Source organism: Crinia signifera, chromosome 4 (assembly GCF_055691185.1).
Source record: "Crinia signifera chromosome 4, ASM5569118v1, whole genome shotgun sequence".
NCBI classification, from domain to species: Eukaryota; Metazoa; Chordata; class Amphibia; order Anura; family Myobatrachidae; genus Crinia; species Crinia signifera.
In genome coordinates this window covers 9831333-9852894 of record NC_139220.1, presented here as the reverse complement: position 1 = coordinate 9852894, position 21562 = coordinate 9831333, and the positions used below count along the sequence as shown (strand labels likewise).

The following is a 21562-nucleotide window of genomic DNA, read 5'->3' as shown; positions in this document are numbered from 1 at the left end:
ACTATATAGAATCAACTCCACGTCGACGTGGATAGTGGGGGTATGAAAAGGTCGGAGGATGCGTACCACTGCGCTCGCCACGCTTCGGGTTGGCGCTGATATTGGGGGTGGCGTGGGGGTGTATTTGACATTATAATCACCCATTAAGGTGCTTATACAATTTAAAATCGTATTGGGGCTTATACAATTTTTTATCTCATCGCATGCCATATGCCCGCATGCGATGCGATGAGATGCCATACAATGTAATATCGTAGGCGCCGTGCTAGGAAACAAGTACCTAATTTTGTTAGGAGCCAATCAACCTACCAGTAAATTTTTGGATTGTGGGAGGAAACCGGAGTACCCAGAGGAAACCCAAGCAAGCACAGGGAGAATATAAAAACTCTGCAGTTAGGGCCATGGTGGGAATAGAACCCATGACCTCAGTGCTGTGAGGCAGTAATGCTTACCATTACACCGTCCGTACTGCCCGGTACATATAACACATGGTGGGGATAGAACCCATGACCTCAGTGCTGTGAGGCAGTAATGCTAACCATTACACCGTCCGTACTGACCTGTATATATAACACATGGTGGGGATAGAACCCATGACCTCAGCGCTGTGAGGCAGTAATGTAACCATTACACCGTCCGCACTGCCCCGTATATATAACACATGGTGGGGATAGAACCCATGACCTTAGTGCTGTGAGGCAGTAATATAACCATTACACCGTCCGTACTGACCTGTATATATAACACATGGTGGGGATAGAACCCATGACCTCAGTGCTGTGAGGCAGTAATATAACCATTACACCATCCGTACTGCCCGTATATATAACACATGGTGGGGATAGAACCCATGACCTCAGTGCTGTGAGGCAGTAATATAACCATTACACCGTCTGTACTGCCCCGTATATATAACACATGGTGGGGATAGAACCCATGACATCAGTGCTGTGAGGCAGTAATGCTAACCATTACACCATCCGTACTGCCAGTATATATAACACATGACCTCAGCGCTGTGAGGCAGTAATGCTTACCATTACACCGTCCGTACTGCCCGGTACATATAACACATGGTGGGGATAGAACCCATGACCTCAGTGCTGTGAGGCAGTAATGCTAACCATTACACCGTCCGTACTGACCTGTATATATAACACATGGTGGGGATAGAACCCATGACCTCAGCGCTGTGAGGCAGTAATGTAACCATTACACCGTCCGCACTGCCCCGTATATATAACACATGGTGGGGATAGAACCCATGACCTCAGTGCTGTGAGGCAGTAATATAACCATTACACCATCCGTACTGCCCGTATATATAACACATGGTGGGGATAGAACCCATGACCTCAGTGCTGTGAGGCAGTAATATAACCATTACACCGTCTGTACTGCCCCGTATATATAACACATGGTGGGGATAGAACCCATGACATCAGTGCTGTGAGGCAGTAATGCTAACCATTACACCATCCGTACTGCCAGTATATATAACACATGACCTCAGCGCTGTGAGGCAGTAATGCTAACCATTACACCATCCGTGCTGCCCCGTATATATAACACATGGTGGGGATAGAACCATGACCTCAGTGCTGTGAGGCAGTAATGTAACCATTACACCGTCCGTACTGCCCCGTATATATAACACATGGTGGGGATAGAACCCATGACCTCAGCGCTGTGAGGCGGTAATGCTAACCATTACACCGTCCGTACTGCCCCGTATATATAACACATGGTGGGGATAGAACCCATGACCTCAGCGCTATGAGGCAGTAATGCTAACCATTACACCGTCCGTACTGCCCTGTATATATAACACATGGTGAGGATAGAACCCATGGCCTCAGTGCTGTGAGGCAGTAATGTAACCATTACACCGTCCGTACTGCCCCGTATATATAACACATGGTGGGGATAGAACCCATGACCTCAGCGCTGTGAGGCGGTAATGCTAACCATTACACCGTCCGTACTGCCCCGTATATATAACACATGGTGGGGATAGAACCCATGACCTCAGCGCTATGAGGCAGTAATGCTAACCATTACACCGTCCGTACTGCCCTGTATATATAACACATGGTGAGGATAGAACCCATGGCCTCAGTGCTGTGAGGCAGTAATGTAACCATTACACCGTCCGTGCTGCCCCGTATATATAACACATGGTGGGGATAGAACTCATGACCTCAGTGCTGTGAGGCAGTAATGCTAACCATTACACCATCCGTACTGCCCTGTATATATAACACATGGTGGGAATAGAACCCATGACCTCAGTGCTGTGAGGCAGTAATGTAACCATTACACCGTCCATACTACCCCGTATATATAACACATGGTGGGGATAGAACTCATGACCTCAGTGCTGTGAGGCAGTAATGCTATAACCATTACACCGTCCGTACTGCCCCCTATATATAACACATGGTGGGGATAGAACCCATGACCTCAGCGCTGTGAGGCAGTAATGTAACCATTACACCGTCCGTGCTGCCCCGTATATATAACACATGGTGGGGATAGAACCCATGACCTCAGCGCTGTGAGGCAGTAATTTAACCATTACACCGTCCGTGCTGCCCATAGTAAAACAGTTTTCATATGATATAAAGTGATATATAGTGAAAAGTGTAATTCGCTAATCAGACAGCTGGTTTTGATTAATTATTTCAGGCGTGGGACAGAACATCTTCTATACGATGAATAAGGGCTTCAGGGAAACAAATAGGTACTGCGGGCTAATGCCCTCCTGGTGCCAAATATGCATTCCTATTACTCACTGTGGTGCCTACACACAGCTCCAAACTGGCATGTAATGCAGATGGTTCAGGAGGTCAACAGCGCCACCTAGTGTCCTGGAACAGATGGGATCGAGCCACAATACAATCAGACTATCAAAAGTATAACGTAAAAGTGGTTTAAAGGGATTTATTTACTAAGCGCCAGCTCCCCGAACCGATGTTTCTATTATGATGTTTTTACCCAAAATTTTAAACGTTGATGATTTTGCTACCCGTGTTTTGCTAGTTAAAGTCCTGCTTTTACAAATTTTGGCCATAAACACCATCGAAAGTGAAAGCTTGCAGAACCCAATCAGATCACTGGATTGTTAACAGCAGTGCAGATTATTTCAGCGCAAGTTTCTCTTGTGCAAGGGAGCGAACTATCTGCTTGTGCGATTCTTGATGATAAAGCAGCTTATGATGGTAATGAGTGGAAGGAGGTGGTACGATGCAGCACAGAGTATATCAGGAGATGTGTGGTGTGCCAGTGAGGACAGGGCTGCATGTGACAGGGGCAGTGACATGATGTGAGGAGGGGAATGGAGGCAGCAGGAAGTCACAGCTTGAGAGTTAAGCTGGCCATACATCAGAAAGATATTGTACCCAATCATACAATCTCAATTGATTGTAAGATGGATTGTATGCAGATTGTGTGCACATTTTGTGTACACAATCATACAATCAATCAGCAGATGGATTGTATGACTGATTGTATGATGGATTGTATGCAGATTGTGTGCACATCTTGTGTACAAAATCATGCAGCAGATGGATTGTATGACTGATTGTATGATGGATTGTGTGTAGATTGTGTGTCCAAAAACCACCAAGGACTGCTGGGGATTTCAAGGGAAATTGTACACAATCATGAGTGCAATCGATCTTAAGATCGATCTTTCTGATGTATGGCCAGCTTTATATAGTGGGAGGAGCAGGGTCCCCAGCAGCACAGAGTATATCAGGAGATGAGTGATGTGTCAGTGAGGACAGGGCTGCATGTGACAGGGGCAGTGACATGATGTGAGGAGGGGAATGGAGGCAGCAGGAAACCACAGACTGAGAGTTATATAGTGGGAGGAGCAGGGTCCCCAGCAGCACAGAGTATATCAGGAGATGAGTGATGTGTCAGTGAGGACAGGGCTGCATGTGACAGGGGCAGTGATATGATGTGAGGAGGGGAATGGAGGCAGCAGGAAGCCACAGACAGAGTTATATAGTGGGAGGAGCAGGGTCCCCAGCAGCACAGAGTATATCAGGAGATGAGTGATGTGTCACATGATGTGAGGAGGGGAATTGAGGCAGCAGGAAGTAAACCTTTCTGGTCTCTCCCTGTATCAGCGGTGTCACATCCAGCCAGGTCTAAAGTACTTTTTTCAACCCTGGTAAGTATCACTGAACATCCACACAAGGGACTTAACTTATAAAACAGCCGATATGTTTATTGTAACAAAAGTTTTGATCACTCAAAGTGGGTCGGAGGGTGTGGTGTCTGCACAGTGATTGGAGGAGATATTCGCTGTTCGGTTGTCCTGGAAAACAGAAACACAAAATGTTTAACTACCTGATGACCAAAAATGTATCGCCCCTGTATGACCAGGCCCAAAGCCTCCTATATCCCGGGTAGCGACTCTTAGATCTCCCTAAGTTTAGGGTATAGAAGATGATTTAGGAGATCAGATACAGAAACCCTCTGGGACAACATGCGAAATGCGTCAGTGTCAGAGAACGGGTGATGGAATCGGGGGGGTTAATGGTTAGTATTTTGTGGCAGAGTTCCAGGTCCCTGCCCGTCAGCCCGCACTCTCTCTGACATTCAGATTAGCATTAGAACCCCATCATGTCATCTGTTAATGTAGAAACGTGTCAGCCTGGAGGGGACCGGTCTCCAAAGTCACCCCAATGCCGGTCCTGTTCTATTTCATATGAAGTGGCGAGGTGCCCCGCCCACAGCGCAGGCAAGTCACTGACAGCCTGCTTCCATCACTGGAGGGAAAGGTATACGGTCATAAAGACGACATGTGTTGGGTCATCTAGTGAAGGTCTACCTGGCCTTAGGTCGACAGGGTCACTAGGTCGACATGGAGGGGAGAATATAATTATGTGCCAATACAGTGTCCATGTCGACATTCGGAACAAAAAAAAGTGAAAACCCATGTCGATCTTTTGACTGTCAACCTTCCCCCATGTCGACATAATGATTATGTTGACCTAAGGCCATGTCAACTTAAGCCCGTGTAGACCGTCAGTGGTCGACACAATGACCCATACCCGGAAGGAAAGAGGTGTATTATTCTTACACTGCAATTTAGATATCGGTTTAAACACCCCCCACCCAACTGTAACTTTCTCTGCACCCGTTACATCTGCCCCACCTGCAATGCAGCCTGAATCCGGCCCATAAAAGGGATACGGAAAAGAGGACCACTGATTGCAAACATAAGTGAATGGAAGTTACCCCGTGACACCCGGACGTAGCATACGCGTTATATTATATACATCCCGGTTACAGAGAGCAATCACAAGACACGCACTCACTTCTAGACGACTGTAAACTCCGAGTTTGAAACGGCAGCAAATGAGATCCACGAAAAACTCCCCCAGTCCGTGGATCATACCTACAGCGAAAAGACCACACGCAGATTACATAAACACGCCCGCCTTCTACGTCTATATCGCCCAAGCGGCGCTAGCTCACGGAACTCACCCGTGGTGGTGAATATCCCTCCGACGATGCCACACAGCTGTACAAGAAACTTCCACAGTGGCATGTGGTCTTCTGTGACAGTCACCATCAACGAACTGATGTCGTACTTCATGAATATCCCCGACACCCCGTGGCTGCCGGTAGCGTGATTTATGGCCCGTTCCTATTAGGGGATAAGGAGATATAATGATGGATGGCCTCCGCTAGTATCCACAATGAGGCCAGGCGCACACAGGCCACACACTCACCCGCTCCGTCACGGAGAACTGGTGGGTGTCCCCGTACACTTTGCGCGTGTTCAGCTTGGTTGGGACGATGGTGATAAAATACTGGTACATCTGGTTGCCTGCGGGACCACAAACTATGTCAAAGGAAAGACTCGTGGGGACAAACACCGGAGTAAACGGGCAGGGAATGAGAAAGGGCGGACGCGGTTACAGGCCACAGCGGCAAAAGAGCAGAGGATACAGGGCAAGCAAAGCGCCAATAAGGACGGCATGAAGCATCCAGGGGGAAAACGAGAACAAAAACCATCAACACAACAGCAGCCTGTGACAGGCGAGGGTCTCGGGGCAGGCTGAGACCCCCACACTTACTTTCTTCAGCTATTTTCTCAGTTCCGTCCAATGGGTTGATGATACCGGGCATGACCTCTCCGAAAGAAAAGTGGTCGATGCGATGGGAGAAGTTATAACCTGGATTTGGGATGAAGGGAGAAAGTGTAGATGAGAATAGAGTTATTTATCCTCCGGTGCGCAGAGCAGGGTACACCTGCGGCTCGTATCATTAACTCTCCAGAGACGTAATTACGCGGAGCGCAGGGACCAGGAAGAAGAGTGGAACCCTAAATACCAGGAGTACCTCCCTTTGCATAAACAAACAGCACGCTACCTGCCCTACTGCTCGCACAATGATAATGGTGGATAAAATAATGAGCGAGTGATCAAGTCACCTGGTGTCCAACAGATAGAACCCTGGTGGATAGAAACATGGGACAGCACGGACGGTGTAATGGTTACATTACTGCCTCATAGCACTGAGGTCATGGGTTCTATCCCCACCATGTGTTATATATACGGGGCAGTACGGATGGTGTAATGGTTACATTACTGCCTCACAGTGCTGAGGTCATGGGTTCTATTCCCACCATGAGTTATATATACCGGGCAGTACGGACGGTGTAATGGTTACATTACTGCCTCACAGCACTGAGGTCATGGGTTTTATCCCCACCATGTGTTATATATACGGGCAGTACGGATGGTGTAATGGTTAGAATTACTGCCTCACAGCGCTGAGGTCATGGGTTCTATCCCCACCATGTGTTATATATACGGGGCAGTACGGACGGTGTAATGGTTAGAATTACTGCCTCACAGCACTGAGGTCATGGGTTCTATTCCCACCATGTGTTATATATACTGGGCAGCATGGACGGTGTAATGGTTACATTACTGCCTCCAGCACTGAGGTCATGGGTTCTATCCCCACCATGTGTTATATATACAGGGCAGTACGGACAGTGTAATGGTTATATTACTGCCTCACAGCACTGAGGTCATGGGTTCTATCCCCACCATGTGTTATATATACGGGGCAGTACGGACGGTGTAATGGTTACATTACTGCCTCACAGCGCTGAGGTCATGGGTTCTATCCCCACCATGTGTTATATATACGGGGCAGTACGGACGGTGTAATGGTTAGAATTACTGCCTCACAGCACTGAGGTCATGGGTTCTATTCCCACCATGTGTTATATATACTGGGCAGCACGGACGGTGTAATGGTTACATTACTGCCTCCAGCACTGAGGTCATGGGTTCTATCCCCACCATGTGTTATATATACGGGGCAGTACGGACGGTGTAATGGTTACATTACTGCCTCACAGCGCTGAGGTCATGGGTTCTATCCCCACCGTGTGTTATATATACGGGACAGTACGGACGGTGTAATGGTTACATTACTGCCTCACAGCACTGAGGTCATGGGTTCTATTCCCACCATGTGTTATATATACGGGGCAGTACGGACGGTGTAATGGTTATATTACTGCCTCACAGCACTGAGGTCATGGGTTCTATCCCCACCGTGTGTTATATATACGGGGCAGTACGGACGGTGTAATGGTTATATTACTGCCTCACAGCACTGAGGTCATGGGTTCTATTCCCACCATGTGTTATATATACGGGGCAGTACGGATGGTGTAATGGTTAGCATTACTGCCCCACAGCACTGAGGTCATGGGTTCTATCCCCACCATGTGTTATATATACGGGGCAGTACGGATGGTGTAATGGTTAGCATTACTGCCCCACAGCACTGAGGTCAGGGGTTTGATCCCCACCATGGATCTAACTGTGCAGAGTTTGTATATACTCCATGTACTTGCGTGGGTTTCCGCCGGGTACTCCGGTTTCCTCCCACAATCCAAATATATACTGGTAGGTTAATTGGCTCCTAACCCAAAAAAAAAAAAAATACATGTGGTAGGGAATATAGATTGTAAGCTCCACTGGGGCAGGGACTGATGTGACTGTTCATATAGTCTGTGTCCACATATAGGGAATATAGATTTCAAGCTCCAATGAAGCAGGGACGCTCTGTAATCACAATGTGTACGCGATTTATAAATAGCCAATAATAAATAAATAATTGAGGTCTCGGATGACACATAACTAGACCCCTTCATAGGTTTTATCTAATGCCTACGCCTCAAATCTCAGTAGTAACAGTGTCCCCCAGATCAAGATGACGAGGAAATAAAAAGTGGGATCACCGGTCGCTGTGGTAACAAACGGTCAGATAATACTCACTGTCATGAGCCACGAGGGCGGCCAGATGCGCGTGGCCCCGCGGGTGCGGAATTGCTCTAAATGAAGATAAAGTAGAAAAAAAAATTACTGAAGTAGAACCTGAAACGACGGAGAAGCAACAACATTCCCTATTTCCAAGGGCGCCACGATGAGTACGCCATTAACATGCCACGTTGTGTAGGGAGAAGTGGCGGACTTCGTACAGGACCACGGACACGGGGGATCCCCAGCTGCACGTGCAGCCAATGACTGGAGGGATGACAACAAACAGTGGGCGCGCCCTTGGAGACGCTGAGCGGACCCCAGGGTTTTGGGGGCTTGCGTTTGGCCGGGCGGTATTTACCCGCGAATATAATCACCAGGTCTGAATTACCCCCTAAGACAGCACTTAGTCCGCTCACGAGACACAGACATACTTGCCCACAGTGATGTGGAAGTTCCCAGCCACTTTATTGATATCGAGATGTCCGTGGATCCTGCAGGCAATGGGCGGCTCAGTAGGAGAATCCTCCCTGAAAGACAGAGACCGACAATCAGGCAGCTTACCCGGGATGTCCCCTGTATCGCGTCATCCTTCCTCCCAGCTGTGTTCCGTGCCCCAGAAACTGGCCTGTGGATCCAATGGATCAATGCCACACCCAGCTAGCCTACATGCCAGTCAGCGGTAATGTCACAGGATTATCCCATAGCAGAGACAATGAAGGCGCAGTAAGACAGAGACCTAGTATAGTGTATCCCCTGTATAGATCTAGGTAAAGTCCCGCTACATGATTATTATATGATCAGTTATTAGTGCTGAGGAAGGGAACAGAGCCTGCAGGGTTAGTGAGAACCATCTGGCGCAGTTCCGGGTCTCTCACCTAGGGGGCAGCGCGGTGACGGAACTCCTCATAGCACTTTTGAACAGTAGATCCTGCAGGGACAGCTCCTCCTGCAGCCGGTTCTGGATCTGCTGCAGCATCCTGCAAACAAAGGGACATAGTGACGGGGGAAATGTCCTGGAGGGGCCACCCATTCCCACTGACCAATCAGCTGCTGGTCTGGGGATCTTTCACCTCACCTCTGCCACTGCCTTTGCTGGGGCGACAGGTCAAACACCACCTGGAGAAGAACAAGACAATTAGCAGGCAGGACATATCACTCCCCATGTAGCCCAGTTGTCCCAACGTAGCCTTTCTATCAAGACCAAGAGGGTATCAAAAGAGCGACATTGCCCATAACAACCAGCTCGTTCCTATCATTTTACAGAATGCACTTGATAAATGCTAGCTTGAATTTGATTGATTGCTAGAGGCAAGTTCCCCAGGTTTGATACACTTCCCCCATAATACCTAAATTCCAAACGACTTGATGAAACAAAATAAACAGGAGTAAGAAAACGGTTTCCCCTTATACGGGACCTACAAGGAGGTATAAACTGGATATCATGATGGGAGTTATACGTATATCCCCACCAGAGAGGACCCCCTCAGCTTAAACATCCTGTGGAACTACAACTTCCAGCAAGCCTGTCCAGACAGGGATAGTTACTCAGCAGATGGAAACCCCCTGATTCTCTAAGATGAGACAAGAAGGGACTACATGAGCAAGGTGTTATATGGGATTCATTTAAAAGGCACCTGAGCTGCAGCCGGCCCCCCGGACCCTAGAGGGGTCTCCTCCTATCAGTGATACAACAGGGTCAGATAGTGGGATTCTGCTCTCTCCCCGATGCTGGGTTCCGAAGGGAATTTCAAACATCGGAATTTAGTTTGTTTTACGTTTTTACAGAACTGTAGCCATAACAAATAAAGGACCCTCCACCCAAATTACAGACAGCCTTGTCCTAGATTACTCTCCGGCATATCCCTGCATTTCCCTTCACGCGGAGACAAATGGTCGGCCTGGCGCACATGTACTTGTGATGTACAGCGTATTCCAGGATATGGTGCGTCCTCCTGCAACCTTTACATATTGTGCGTCCTCCTGCAACCGTTACTAAAGACAGTTCTCCTGTATATATTAGGGGGCCAAGCTATTGTATACTTGGAGAGAGTGGTCTATCTGCATTGTCCTGGCTGAAGCTAGGTATATATTATATGCACGAGCCAATGAATGTAAGGCATCTGGTGGCCCCCAAAGCCTCCTGCTATCATGTGATGACCACTTTCCTCAGCTCCCCTCGGCCCAAATTAGTTACTCGGTGCTTTGAAGCTCCAGCACCACGCGTCCTCCTCACCGGCTCATAGACGAGTCCTTCGGCAGAGGTCACCATGGTCTCGGCCAGATCCAGAACATCCGCACCGATATCTGGAGAGAGAAAACTGTGTGAAAACTGTGTAAGAGCGCACGGAGCAACAGCGCCACCTACTGGGGGGAGAACATACTTACACTGGCATCTCATGGCCACCGTGATGTCGATGTTCAGCCGTAATTTACTGGAAGATAGAAGCAGAAAACCTATGAGACATCGGTGTTCTGTGGAAGAGGGAACACAGAACGCCCACCTCTACTGTACCCATCACTATCCATCCCATGCATGTGTCTGTAGAACAATGATCATTCTAGCACGCGGCACCTGTCAAAGCCCCTGCAGTACCCCCTTCCCGCCACTCTGTGCTCTGGTGCGTCTAGCACACTCTAGTCTGTATCTCACCATCTTAAGGTGGCCACACACACTACCGTGATGGGTCACATCTGTGTATGGCCATCGGATTCCCTGCAAGCCGCCCGGGAAGGGATCCAATGAGATAAAACCTTCTGCATCTGATGTATTACATGCAACCCCGTTCCCCGCCACCAGGAGGAGGCACAAGTCGGAGGTCAGACCTGCAGGCAGACCCGCAGCGCTCAGGACCGTGCATCGTATGGGATGTCAGACACATAGGATTTGGGCCAATTTCATCCGATTCTTCAGCCTGATCCATCCGAATCTGGTGAAATCGGCCCAAATCACATAAGTGTATACCTGTCCTTTACATGAGGGAACCGTTTAGAAACAAAGGTAATGAACCAGATATAAACCATCTACAGAGTATAGTCACCTGGTGAAATCTTTATCTACTTCATAATCGTATCTCATCCATGTGTCGCGGTAAACCAGGAACTCCAGAACCGTGAGTATGGCCATGACAGAGAACGCCAGCAGGGAGACTGGGAAGAGAACACGACCAAGATTATGAATAAATAGCGCTTAGGGTGCGGGGAGGTTAGGGATAGGGTGCGGGGAGGTTAGGGATAGGCACTTAGAAGGGGTGTTATACTGTGGGAGGAGGGGGGTTACAGCTAGACTGTGGGGAGGAAGTGTTAGAGGGAAGGTAAGTATACTTACCTAACCCCTATCGGGATTCCCTCCATTGGGATACCGGCGTCTATTTTCTGACTGCTGGAATCCCCACCGCCGGTAATCCGTATATATACACAGTATATCCCATAGTGATACAGCAGAACAAAGGGTGGAGAGATTTACTAAGTTTGTAAAAAGTGTGGGTGTAGCCAATAGCAACCAATCAAACTCTAGGACCCAGATTCAATTGTCTGCACTGCAGGCAGCCATTAGACGGTGCTCAACGCTATTCAAAAGATATTCAAATGTAGCTCTGTTTAAGTGCATTAAGCTGCCGGTGCCGAGATCTCAGCTCGTGACCCCCCCCCAGGGGTGGCAAACTGGAATGCATGAAAACTCACCCGCTAACGGGACTTGTCGCGTCACACCCATTAGTTTGGTTGGGTTTAGCCAATATGTGCATCTAAAGGTCCCTTGCTTTTCTCAATCTATACCTCATCTCTTGGCAAACTAATCAGCTCCTTTGGATTTCAGTATCATCTGTATGCGGATGATACTCAGCTCTACCTATCCTCCCCGGACCTGTCCCCATCTGTATTGAGCCGTCTCTCTGAATGCCTTTCTGCTGTTTCATCCTGGATGTCATCTCGCCACCTCAAACTTAATATCTCAAAAACAGAATTAATTATATTTCCGCCAATAAATAGTAGTTACCAACCTGATATCTCTATCGCTGTTGAGAAGATGACAATCACTCCTACCTCTCAAGCTCGCTGCCTAGGTGTTATCCTTGACTCAGAACTTTCCTTTGTACCCCACATTCAATCTGTCTCAAAATCATGCCACATGCACCTAAAAAACATATTTAAAATTCGCCCTTACCTTACACAAGACACTGCAAAAACTCTAATCCCTGCTCTCATTATCTCACGCATTGATTATTGCAATAGTCTCCTTATTGGCCTTCCCCAATACAGACTCTCACCACTACAGTCCATTATGAATGCAGCTGCAAGGCTAATCTTCCTAGCCAGACGTTCATCGTCTGCAAAGCTACTCTGTCAGTCACTTCATTGGTTACCTGTATTCTACCGTATTCAATACAAAATTCTTTTACTTACACACAAAGCCATAAACCAAACTACACCAACATATATATCCTCTCTTATCTCAAAATATCATCCAACACGACCTCTATGCTCCTCCCAAGATCTGCGTCTCTCATCCGCACTCATTACCCGCTCCCATTCCCGACTGCAGGACTTTATTCGGGCTGCACCCACTCTGTGGAATGCCCTCCCAAGCACAATAAGACTCTCCTCCAGTCTCCAAACCTATAAGCGTTTCCTGAAGACTCATCTCTTCAGGCAAGCTTATCAAATACCAGAACCAGTCATAGAACCTAGCGTTCTGGTGGAATCGATGCAATAAAGAATACAGTATCTATCCTTATGTATCAATGCCTATTTCCCTATAGATTGTAAGCTTGCGAGCAGGGCCCTCCTACATTTTGACTGTCTGTAAATACCCTGTTTTGTTTCACTGTCTGCTATTGTAAAGCGCAACGGAATATGCTGCGCTATATAAGAAACTGTTAATAAATAAATAATAAATAAACCCGCCCGTGGTAGCCACAATAAACATGGATATTTAAAAATCGCCCCGCAATCTCCTGTCACTTTAGATGGCAGATCGAGAGCGATTTCAATCTGCCCTTCGATATCATTTCTCTGTTGCATTCTAAAAAATGATCAACAAAATATAATTGGTTGCTATGGGCAACGCCACCACACATCTGTTTGAGGAGCTGTAGTAAATCTACTGCTAGGCGGTCTGGCAGCATAGAGAAGTCCGATCGCCAACCACACCCCGGCACTCACCAGTCCCACGGCTGGCCGATGTCTCCACATAGCTTTCCGGCACCTTGGGGAACGCGTCCAGCTCCTTCACCAGACTCAGCGTCTTCTTGCGGTTTAGTCGCCTCATGGTTATAGGGCTGTCAGCGTTAGCCGACCACCATGCAGAGATCTGTAGCAGGAGACATAGACTGTCTGTGGCATTCACAATAAAGGTACAGGAACAGACGTGATGTCGTCTCTCGTCCCATTATGTGCAGACAGATGTGACCGACGCATTTCACAGCTTTACCAGCCGCATTACCCTGCGCTACAGTCACTCTTGTGAAAGAGTATGTAGTAATTATTGGGTCATGTATGTAGCCTATGCACATGGGAATCTTTGTGTAGTTTGTGGTATGGAAGTGTACAGTGACCACCACATAGATCTGTAGGAATAATTGCAGTAGATGCAGACATACAGGATACAGCATGTGACGTGTGTGCCTGGACACCAGTGTTTGTGTAGCTGTGATCAGTCTGTGTGATGTGCAGGGGACAGAAGGGAACGCACAGTGTTTGTATAAGCTGCATGTAGATGGATGTGTACACTGCGTGTGTACATGGGAACACGCTATGCAGGCGATTACTGAAGCAGTTATAGACACATCACACACCCAGATTTCCACCATGGGGATGTATATGTGATATGGGGGGTACGCGCAGTATATATGTGATATGGGGGTGCACAGTGTATATAGTATATGGGGGGCATGCACAGTGTCTATATGATGTGGGGGGTATGCACAGTGTCTATATGATGTGGGGGTGGGTGTACACAGTGTATATATGATATGGGGGTGCACAGTGTATATATGATATGGGGGTGCACAGTGTATATATGATATGGGGGGTGGGAGACATGCACAGTGTATATAGTATATGGGGGACATGCACAGTGTATATATGATATGGGGGGTGCACAGTGTATATATGATATGGGGGGCATGCACAATATATATATCATATGGGGGTGGGGGGTGCACAGTAGATATATGATATGGGGGTGGGAGACATGCACAGTGTATATAGTATATGGGGGTGGGGAGTGCACGGTGTATATATTATACGGGGGGAGCATGCACCTACCTGGTCCTGATTTCGGGGTTCCCCCGGCCCCTAGGTGACAGAGAAGCTGGCAGTCGGGTCAGGGAACATAGCAGCCTGAGCTATACATTACAGTCACTTCCGGCCTCGTCAGCGCTGCGCTCTAGTTACACAGCACATACAACAATGTCCCCATCACCGGAGACATTTTTCGTAAGACAGTTGCTTTTCTTTCAGCTAATTCTGGTCCGCAAGAAAATGGCCGACTTCTTCATTGGCTCCCACTGAAATGCAGCCGCCTATGATACGCATTGCCAGTCAGAAAGCTGCGGGCGAACAGGTTCATCACGTGGTACACTCAAGGGCGGCCATGATTAATGAGGGCAACCAATTCAGTGTGTGGCACAAAGATTTGTCGATGGTTGTCCGATTTACCTAGTTACAGAGTGCCCCCATTGCTGTAAATAGAATATGAGGCCAGTCACGCATACTTGTCTACCTGACCCTCTCCATGAGGGACACAATGCTCTGCTCCTGGACTTGCCTGGTAATGTAGGATTGCCAGCACCTGTGGTGACACCTTTCTTATCAATTACCTAGCTCCCCACAGGTGATGGCAATCCTACATTACCAGGGAAGCCCAGGAGCAGAGCATTTTTTCCCTGAAGGAGAGGGTCAGGTAGGTAAGTATGGGCCAGTTTAATTATATTCTGTATATGAGGGACACTATGTGCCCTTGTGGTGCAGACAGACCTGGTAGTGGGAGATCTTTTAATATTGACCTGTGAGTGTACAACACACCTACTATTACTATATAATTATTATAATACTAGTTACCAGCGGGTCAGAATGACGGAACAACATAACAGGAATGTGGATAATGGTGGCTGTGTGTGGCCGAAAGGTGGAATACTTGAATTGCTCCATCAGGGGGCAGCTAGTGGGTGAGAGCACAACACTTGAATTCCCCCCTTAGAGTGGAGGAGCAGTGTTTTAGCCTTCTATTATAGAATAGTAGCTCTGTGTGTAGTTGCTGTGGACAGTTTGCGGGTGTGGTGGGGCCTAACTGAAGGCGAGGTCATGATGGGATGGTTACTCTAATGTTGGGGTGATTTGGGGGCCATACTTGCCTACTTTTGAAAACTAGTTTCAGGGAGATTATAGTTGTTAATAGAATTTGGCAAAGCACCCCATTGAGGGGGCGAGTCATGCTCCACCCAAAGGGCGTGTCTAGTTCCATATATGGAAGGATTGTGAAAAGAGATTGTGAACGTGGCACCTAGAAGCGTGGGCATGAGGAGTCTTTTAAAATGACTTATATCCAAATGTAGATGAGCCCTAAAGCAGTTAGTAAGAGATACTATACTTGGTAAAGTGCTGGGAAATGCTGCTGATGATTCAATGTAAATGTATCTGTCTCTCATTCCTTTTTCCCAAAAAATGCAATGGTGTAATGTGGGCTAGGTGACATGAGGGAGATTGCTAGACTAATGAGGGAGAGAGGGAGATTGCTGCTATGTCAGGGAGTCTCCTGCAGAATGCAGGAGGGGAGGTAACCATGATGTAACAGTGTAGTGTGGGCTAGGTGACATGAGGGGGATTGCTAGACTAATGAGGGATAGAGGGAGATTGCTGCTATTTCAGGGAGTCTCCTGCAGAATGCAGGAGGGGAGGTAACTATGATGTAACAGTGTAATGTGGGCTAGGTGGCATGAGGGGGATTGCTAGACTAATGAGGGATAGAGGGAGATTGCTTCTATTTCAGGGAGTCTATTTCAGGGAGTCTCCTGCAGAATGCAGGAGGGGAGGTAACTATGATGTAACAGTGTAATGAGGGCTAGGTGGCATGAGGGAGATTGCTAGACTAATGAGAGAGAGGAAGATTGCTGCTATGCCAGGGAGTCTCCTGCAGAATGCAGGAGGGTAGGCCACTATGATGTGACAATGTAATGTGGGATAGGTGACATGAGGGAGATTGCTAGACTAATGAGGGAGAGATGGAGATTGCTGCTATGTCAGGGAGTCTCCTGCAGAATGCAGGAGGGGAGGTAACCATGATGTAACAGTGTAGTGTGGGCTAGGTGACATGAGGGAGATTGCTAGACTAATGAGGGAGAGAGGGAGATTGCTGCTATTTCAGGGAGTCTCCTGCAGAATGCAGGAGGGGAGGTAACTATGATGTAACAGTGTAATGTGGGCTAGGTGGCATGAGGGGGATTGCTAGACTAATGAGGGATAGAGGGAGATTGCTTCTATTTCAGGGAGTCTCCTGCAGAATGCAGGAGGGGAGGTAACTATGATGTAACAGTGTAATGTGGGCTAGGTGACATGAGGGAAATTGCTAGACTAATGAGGGAGAGAGGGAGATTGCTGCTATGTCAGGGAGTCTCCTGCAGAATGCAGGAGGGTAGGTAACCATGATGTAACAGTGTAATGTGGGCTAGGTGAAATTAGGGGAATTGCTAGACTAATGAGGAAGAGAGGGAGATTGCTGCTATGTCAGGGAGTCTCCTGCAGAATGCAGGAGGGGAGGTAACTATGATGTAACAGTGTAATGTGGGCTAGGTGGCATGAGGGGGATTGCTAGACTAATGAGGGATAGAGGGAGATTGCTTCTATTTCAGGGAGTCTCCTGCAGAATGCAGGAGGGGAGGTAACTATGATGTAACAGTGTAATGAGGGCTAGGTGGCATGAGGGAGATTGCTAGACTAATGAGAGAGAGAGGAAGATTGCTGCTATGCCAGGGAGTCTCCTGCAGAATGCAGGAGGGTAGGCCACTATGATGTGACAATGTAATGTGGGATAGGTGACATGAGGGAGATTGCTAGACTAATGAGAGAGAGAGGAAGATTGCTGCTATGTCAGGGAGGCTCCTGCAGAATGCAGGAGGGGAGGTAACTATGATGTAACAGTGTAATGTGGGCTAGGTGACATGAGGGAGATTGCTAGACTAATGGGGGAGAGAGGGAGATTGCTGCTAGGTCAGGGAGTCTCCTGCAGAATGCAGGAGGGGAGGTTACTATGTTGGGTACATGTGATGCTGAGTTTGCAGAACGAGTGTTATGAAATGAGTATATTAATTATTCAAGGCCACGTTGCTGTAATAGCCCTTTAATCCGGGACATCTATGAATTACAGCGGTTCTGTGTCTTAGTGCATCACACCTGGGGCCAGATGCACTAAGCTTCAAACGTGATAAAATGGAGATTGATAAAGAACCAGCTCCTAACTGCCATGTCACAGGCTGTGCTTGTAAAAATTCAGGCAGGAGCTGATTGGCTGGTGGTTTATCACTCTCTGTTTTATCACTTTTGAAGCTTAGTGCATCTGGTCCCTGGTCTTAATCCACTACAGAACCTGTTTAAATCATAGGTGTCTTGAATTAAAGGTATATTAGTTATTAAACCATTGGAGGACAGAGTTAAGTTGTTTGTATGGAGCCCTGCAGAGAGGTCAATGGGGCAGATGTATTAAGCCGGGCGAAGAGATAAACTGGAGATAAAGTGGAAGGAGATAACGCACCAGCCAATCAACTCCCAACTGTCAGATTTTGAACACAGCTGATTGGCTGGTGGTTTATCTCCTTCCACTTTATCTCCAGTTTATCTCTTCGCCCGGCTTAATACATCTGCCCCAATGTTCCCTCTGTTGGTTCGTCCTCTGTGTCAGGATAAGGCAAATCCCAGAAGAACCACTGGTTCACTCGGCGACAGTGCTGCCACAGGTAATGAGTCCGTGGGGTACGCAGCTAGTGTGCAGTTTATCCGGCTCCAACACCACTACAGTGTGTGTATCATACCTCCCAACTGTCCCGATTTTCACGTAACCGTCTTGGTTTTTTGGGGACGGTCCCAGGGCCAGCAGTGTCCCTCTGTGGGGGACATGGCAACACTGATGATGTCATGGTTAGCATTACTGCCTCACAGCGCTGAGATCATGGGTTCCATTCCCACCCTAACTGTGTGTACTGTATATTCTCCCTGTGCTTGCGTGGGTTTACTCCGGGTAAAGGAGCTGGCAGAGGCGTCCCTCTGACAGCACCTTCGCAGTAAGAAGCCCATAGGTGATTTGGGGGATTAGCCACAAACATTAAGTTTTCCCCCAAATGCATCAAAGGGGGACCACAGCAGGAATCTCCGATCCCTGCTGCGATCCCCCCTGCATCTCCACCGGCCGCATCCCCCATAGCTGGCTGGTGTAGCAACATCAGGCAGCAGCGCATTGCATCCCTTGGCTACCGCCATTCTGAGATGGAGATAGCCCATTCTAGCCTATGGCTGCGGGATAGCACTGCCGCCGGGGCAATGTGGTCAGAGGGGGGGGGGGGCAACGTTTTTTTTTTTCACACACACACAGACACAGTTGCTTATGATTGGGTACAGTCACACCCACCTACAGCCGCATATCCGCATGCAGATCACTGGGTTCTCAGATATACATCAATACTTAGAGAGAGATAAAGGGAAGAGAGATGAAGTAGTAGCCAAATATAATTTTTTTTTCAAACACGGGGGCAGATGTATTAAGCCAGGCGAAGAGATGAAGTGGAAGGAGACAACGCAGCAGCAAATCAACTCCTAACTGTCATTTTCAAACACAGTTGATTGGCTGCTGCTTTATCTCTTCTCCAGGCTTCATACATCTGACCCACAGCCTGTAATGGCCGAACAGATCTCCTGCACCAGGAATATAGACGCAGGCGAATAGCGATGACAGCGCCGCTCACGAGACAGTGATTCTTCTCTATGTGCGTCTGCAAACCAGGGTCACGCCAGTTTGCTATAGATATACAGTATATATAATCTGAATGCTGACTGTTGCCCAAACTATACTGTGGTTGGTAAAACATTTCCCACCTGGGTCAGAGCGGCCACACGTGAATAATTCAAATTAAAACCAGGCAAACACGGAGAAACATTTTATTAAAACCCAGTGTGTTGCTTAATCCAGTCTCTGTACTTGGCCACGGCGGTATACACGGCTGGCGTGTTGGGGTCACAGGAAGCGCTGCCCCAGCTGACCACTCCGACCAGCACGTACTGGCCTTTCCTGCTGCAGATCAGGGGACCCCCAGAATCTCCCTGCGGACGGTAAAGGAAACGTCAGACACAGATTTCACTTTTGTCAGTTTGTAACAAGTTTAACAGGGAACAAATTAGCGCAATTACTTCCCCGTGGGCTTAATATATCTTTGCAAAATGGATTCTAACCCGTGCGCTATTGGGAATTCCAGCTGCACTTCCTGGTCACTGCCATATAACGTGGCCACAGTCTGGACTAACGCTGCCCATACACTTATGGGATCGGATTCGAAGCGACAGACAGAAAGTCTGCACCCGATGGCACGTCGGGCGGGCAGAGGAAGGCAGAGTAGCATATAGCTATGAAGTAGGGCTAGCGGGCTGCGGGGGTCAAAGCGGTGGCAGAATTTGAACAGAAATTTGAAAAACACTGGGCGGCCCTCTGATTGGCTGACTGGGCAACATTTCTGCCGCCACCACTGACTCCCGCTAGCGCTCCTTCACAGCGCTAAAGCACCCAGACTGGCAGCGGTCTCTCTGGCCCCCTCTTCCTAATCCCAATGCCGCTGAAGGTGCTCCCTCCGCCCTCCCCCCCCCCACCCGGGGGATCACGTGGTTAAAAACCCACATGCGATCGCTCCAGCAATTCGATAGATATTATGTGCAGCACATACGATCTATCGACGAGAAACGTCACATGGTCCCTAAAATGTGCATACAATCATTCGATTTATCGAACAGATGTAGTTGAAATTGTATGATTGCATACAATATCTCACAAGTGTATGGGCCACATTACAGGAATTTACTTCCTCAATAACCAGGGGAGAGAAGCCGATCATTTTTCTGTAACTTGGTGGCAGATTCCTGTAGATCAGATATCTCGTGCGTTCGGTTGTCTGCCGATGGGCCTGTGTCGACAATAAGCTGAATTTGCAGACAGTACACTGCGTGCAGTCTATTAAGGCAGTGGTTCCCAAACTGTGTGCCGTGGCACCCTGGGGTGCCTTGGGGGACTTGCAGGGGTGCCCTGGGTTGGTGGTCCAGGTCCAATTCAAGTTATTTATGTCCATTATAATAGTCAAATTGTGGACAAACAGAAGGGGATCCTGTCCATTACCACATAGTTGACCCTAAGGATGAGATATAAACACAATTTATTTAACTTAATAATTGTTTCTGACTTTGTCAATGAGAAACCTTTAGCCTAAGGGTGCCGCGAAAAAATGTCTGATGCTTTGGGGTGCCGTGATTCAAAAACTTTGGGAACCCCTGTATTAAGGGTCACTGGTTTTCTGTGAATTTAGGGACTATATACACAATGTGACGCTGGGAGGGCCGGGGGGCGGCGTATGAATGATACGGTGCGTCGTAAGGTGCGTAGATGTGGCGGTCACACTCACAGGGAAAATGTTATGCTGGTTAGTTCTCTTCCTGTTTCAGGATCAGTCAGCATTTGGTGTAATACCCACAACTCCTAGGGGTAAATGTACTAAAAGGTCAAAGTTCAATTTTAAATGGATTTAAATAATCCAATGTGATTTAGTACCCCTCGGTTTTTTGGGACCAGCGTTTTATTAGGAGCTGGATGCGTAGGGAGAAGTCTTCTTACCAGGCAGGAAGTTGCCCCGACTGCCCCCGCACACAGGTTGCCCTCGGTTACATCCGTCCCCCAGTAGTCCTTGCAGACCTCTGCGGGCACCAGGGGGATTTTCGCTTGCTGGAGCAAATTAGGAAGCTGGATGCCTGAAACAGAGCAAAGATGAATGACATGACACTTCCCAACGTTATACATGGCCAAGCCTCCGCCGGAGAGGGCGCATCTTCCGATTCTGAAGCGCTGTGTGCTGAGCGACCTGTCAGGGCCGGTGAGAACACTGACACTGACTGGCGATCTAACTAGATTTATCCTACATGCAAGATCTTTAATCACCAGGCGATAGCGATTGCTATGGCGCCTACACACGGAGCGATGTAGAGGCATTTTGTCAGCGACCTGACTAAAATGG

General features: G+C 48.0%; 2 protein-coding genes across 4 annotated transcripts in view; both read right to left on the bottom strand.

The window, feature by feature from the left end:
- Window positions 1–4211: 4211 nt before the first annotated feature.
- On the bottom strand, window positions 4212–14759 carry ERGIC2 (ERGIC and golgi 2). Its single transcript, XM_083181032.1, has 14 exons — window positions 14574–14759; window positions 13470–13617; window positions 11348–11456; window positions 10695–10741; window positions 10543–10613; window positions 9385–9425; window positions 9185–9286; window positions 8741–8836; window positions 8325–8380; window positions 6099–6197; window positions 5751–5848; window positions 5503–5665; window positions 5334–5413; window positions 4212–4327 (listed from the first exon to the last, which is right to left on the bottom strand). The coding sequence occupies exons 2-14, from the start codon at window positions 13573–13575 to the stop codon at window positions 4262–4264; spliced, it is 1134 nt and encodes a 377-aa protein (XP_083037158.1). The 5' UTR covers window positions 13576–13617; window positions 14574–14759; the 3' UTR covers window positions 4212–4261.
- Window positions 14760–19437: 4678 nt separating this feature from the next.
- The window catches only part of OVCH1 (ovochymase 1), a 34265-nt gene continuing 32140 nt past the window's right edge, over window positions 19438–21562 (bottom strand). For all 3 annotated transcript variants that reach the window (XM_083181028.1, XM_083181030.1, XM_083181031.1), the window contains 2 exons: window positions 21166–21299; window positions 19438–19613 (listed from right to left, as the gene is read on the bottom strand). In XM_083181028.1, coding sequence (XP_083037154.1) covers window positions 19455–19613; window positions 21166–21299 — 293 coding nt within the window. In that variant the 3' untranslated portion in view covers window positions 19438–19454. The remainder of the gene's footprint in view (window positions 19614–21165; window positions 21300–21562) is intronic.

What these genes read in the sequence shown, in the direction of transcription:
- ERGIC2 (XM_083181032.1), bottom strand. Translation starts at nt 13,575, where the DNA reads ATGAGGCGACTAAACCGCAAGAAGACGCTGAGTCTGGTGAAGGAGCTG. An exon ending in GTCACCGCGCTGCCCCCTAG is followed by an intron (nt 8,837 to 9,184) that starts GTGAGAGACCCG and finishes TCTGTCTTTCAG; the next exon opens with GGAGGATTCTCCTACTGAGC. An exon ending in AGGGATATTCACCACCACGG is followed by an intron (nt 5,414 to 5,502) that starts GTGAGTTCCGTG and finishes TTTTCGCTGTAG; the next exon opens with GTATGATCCACGGACTGGGG.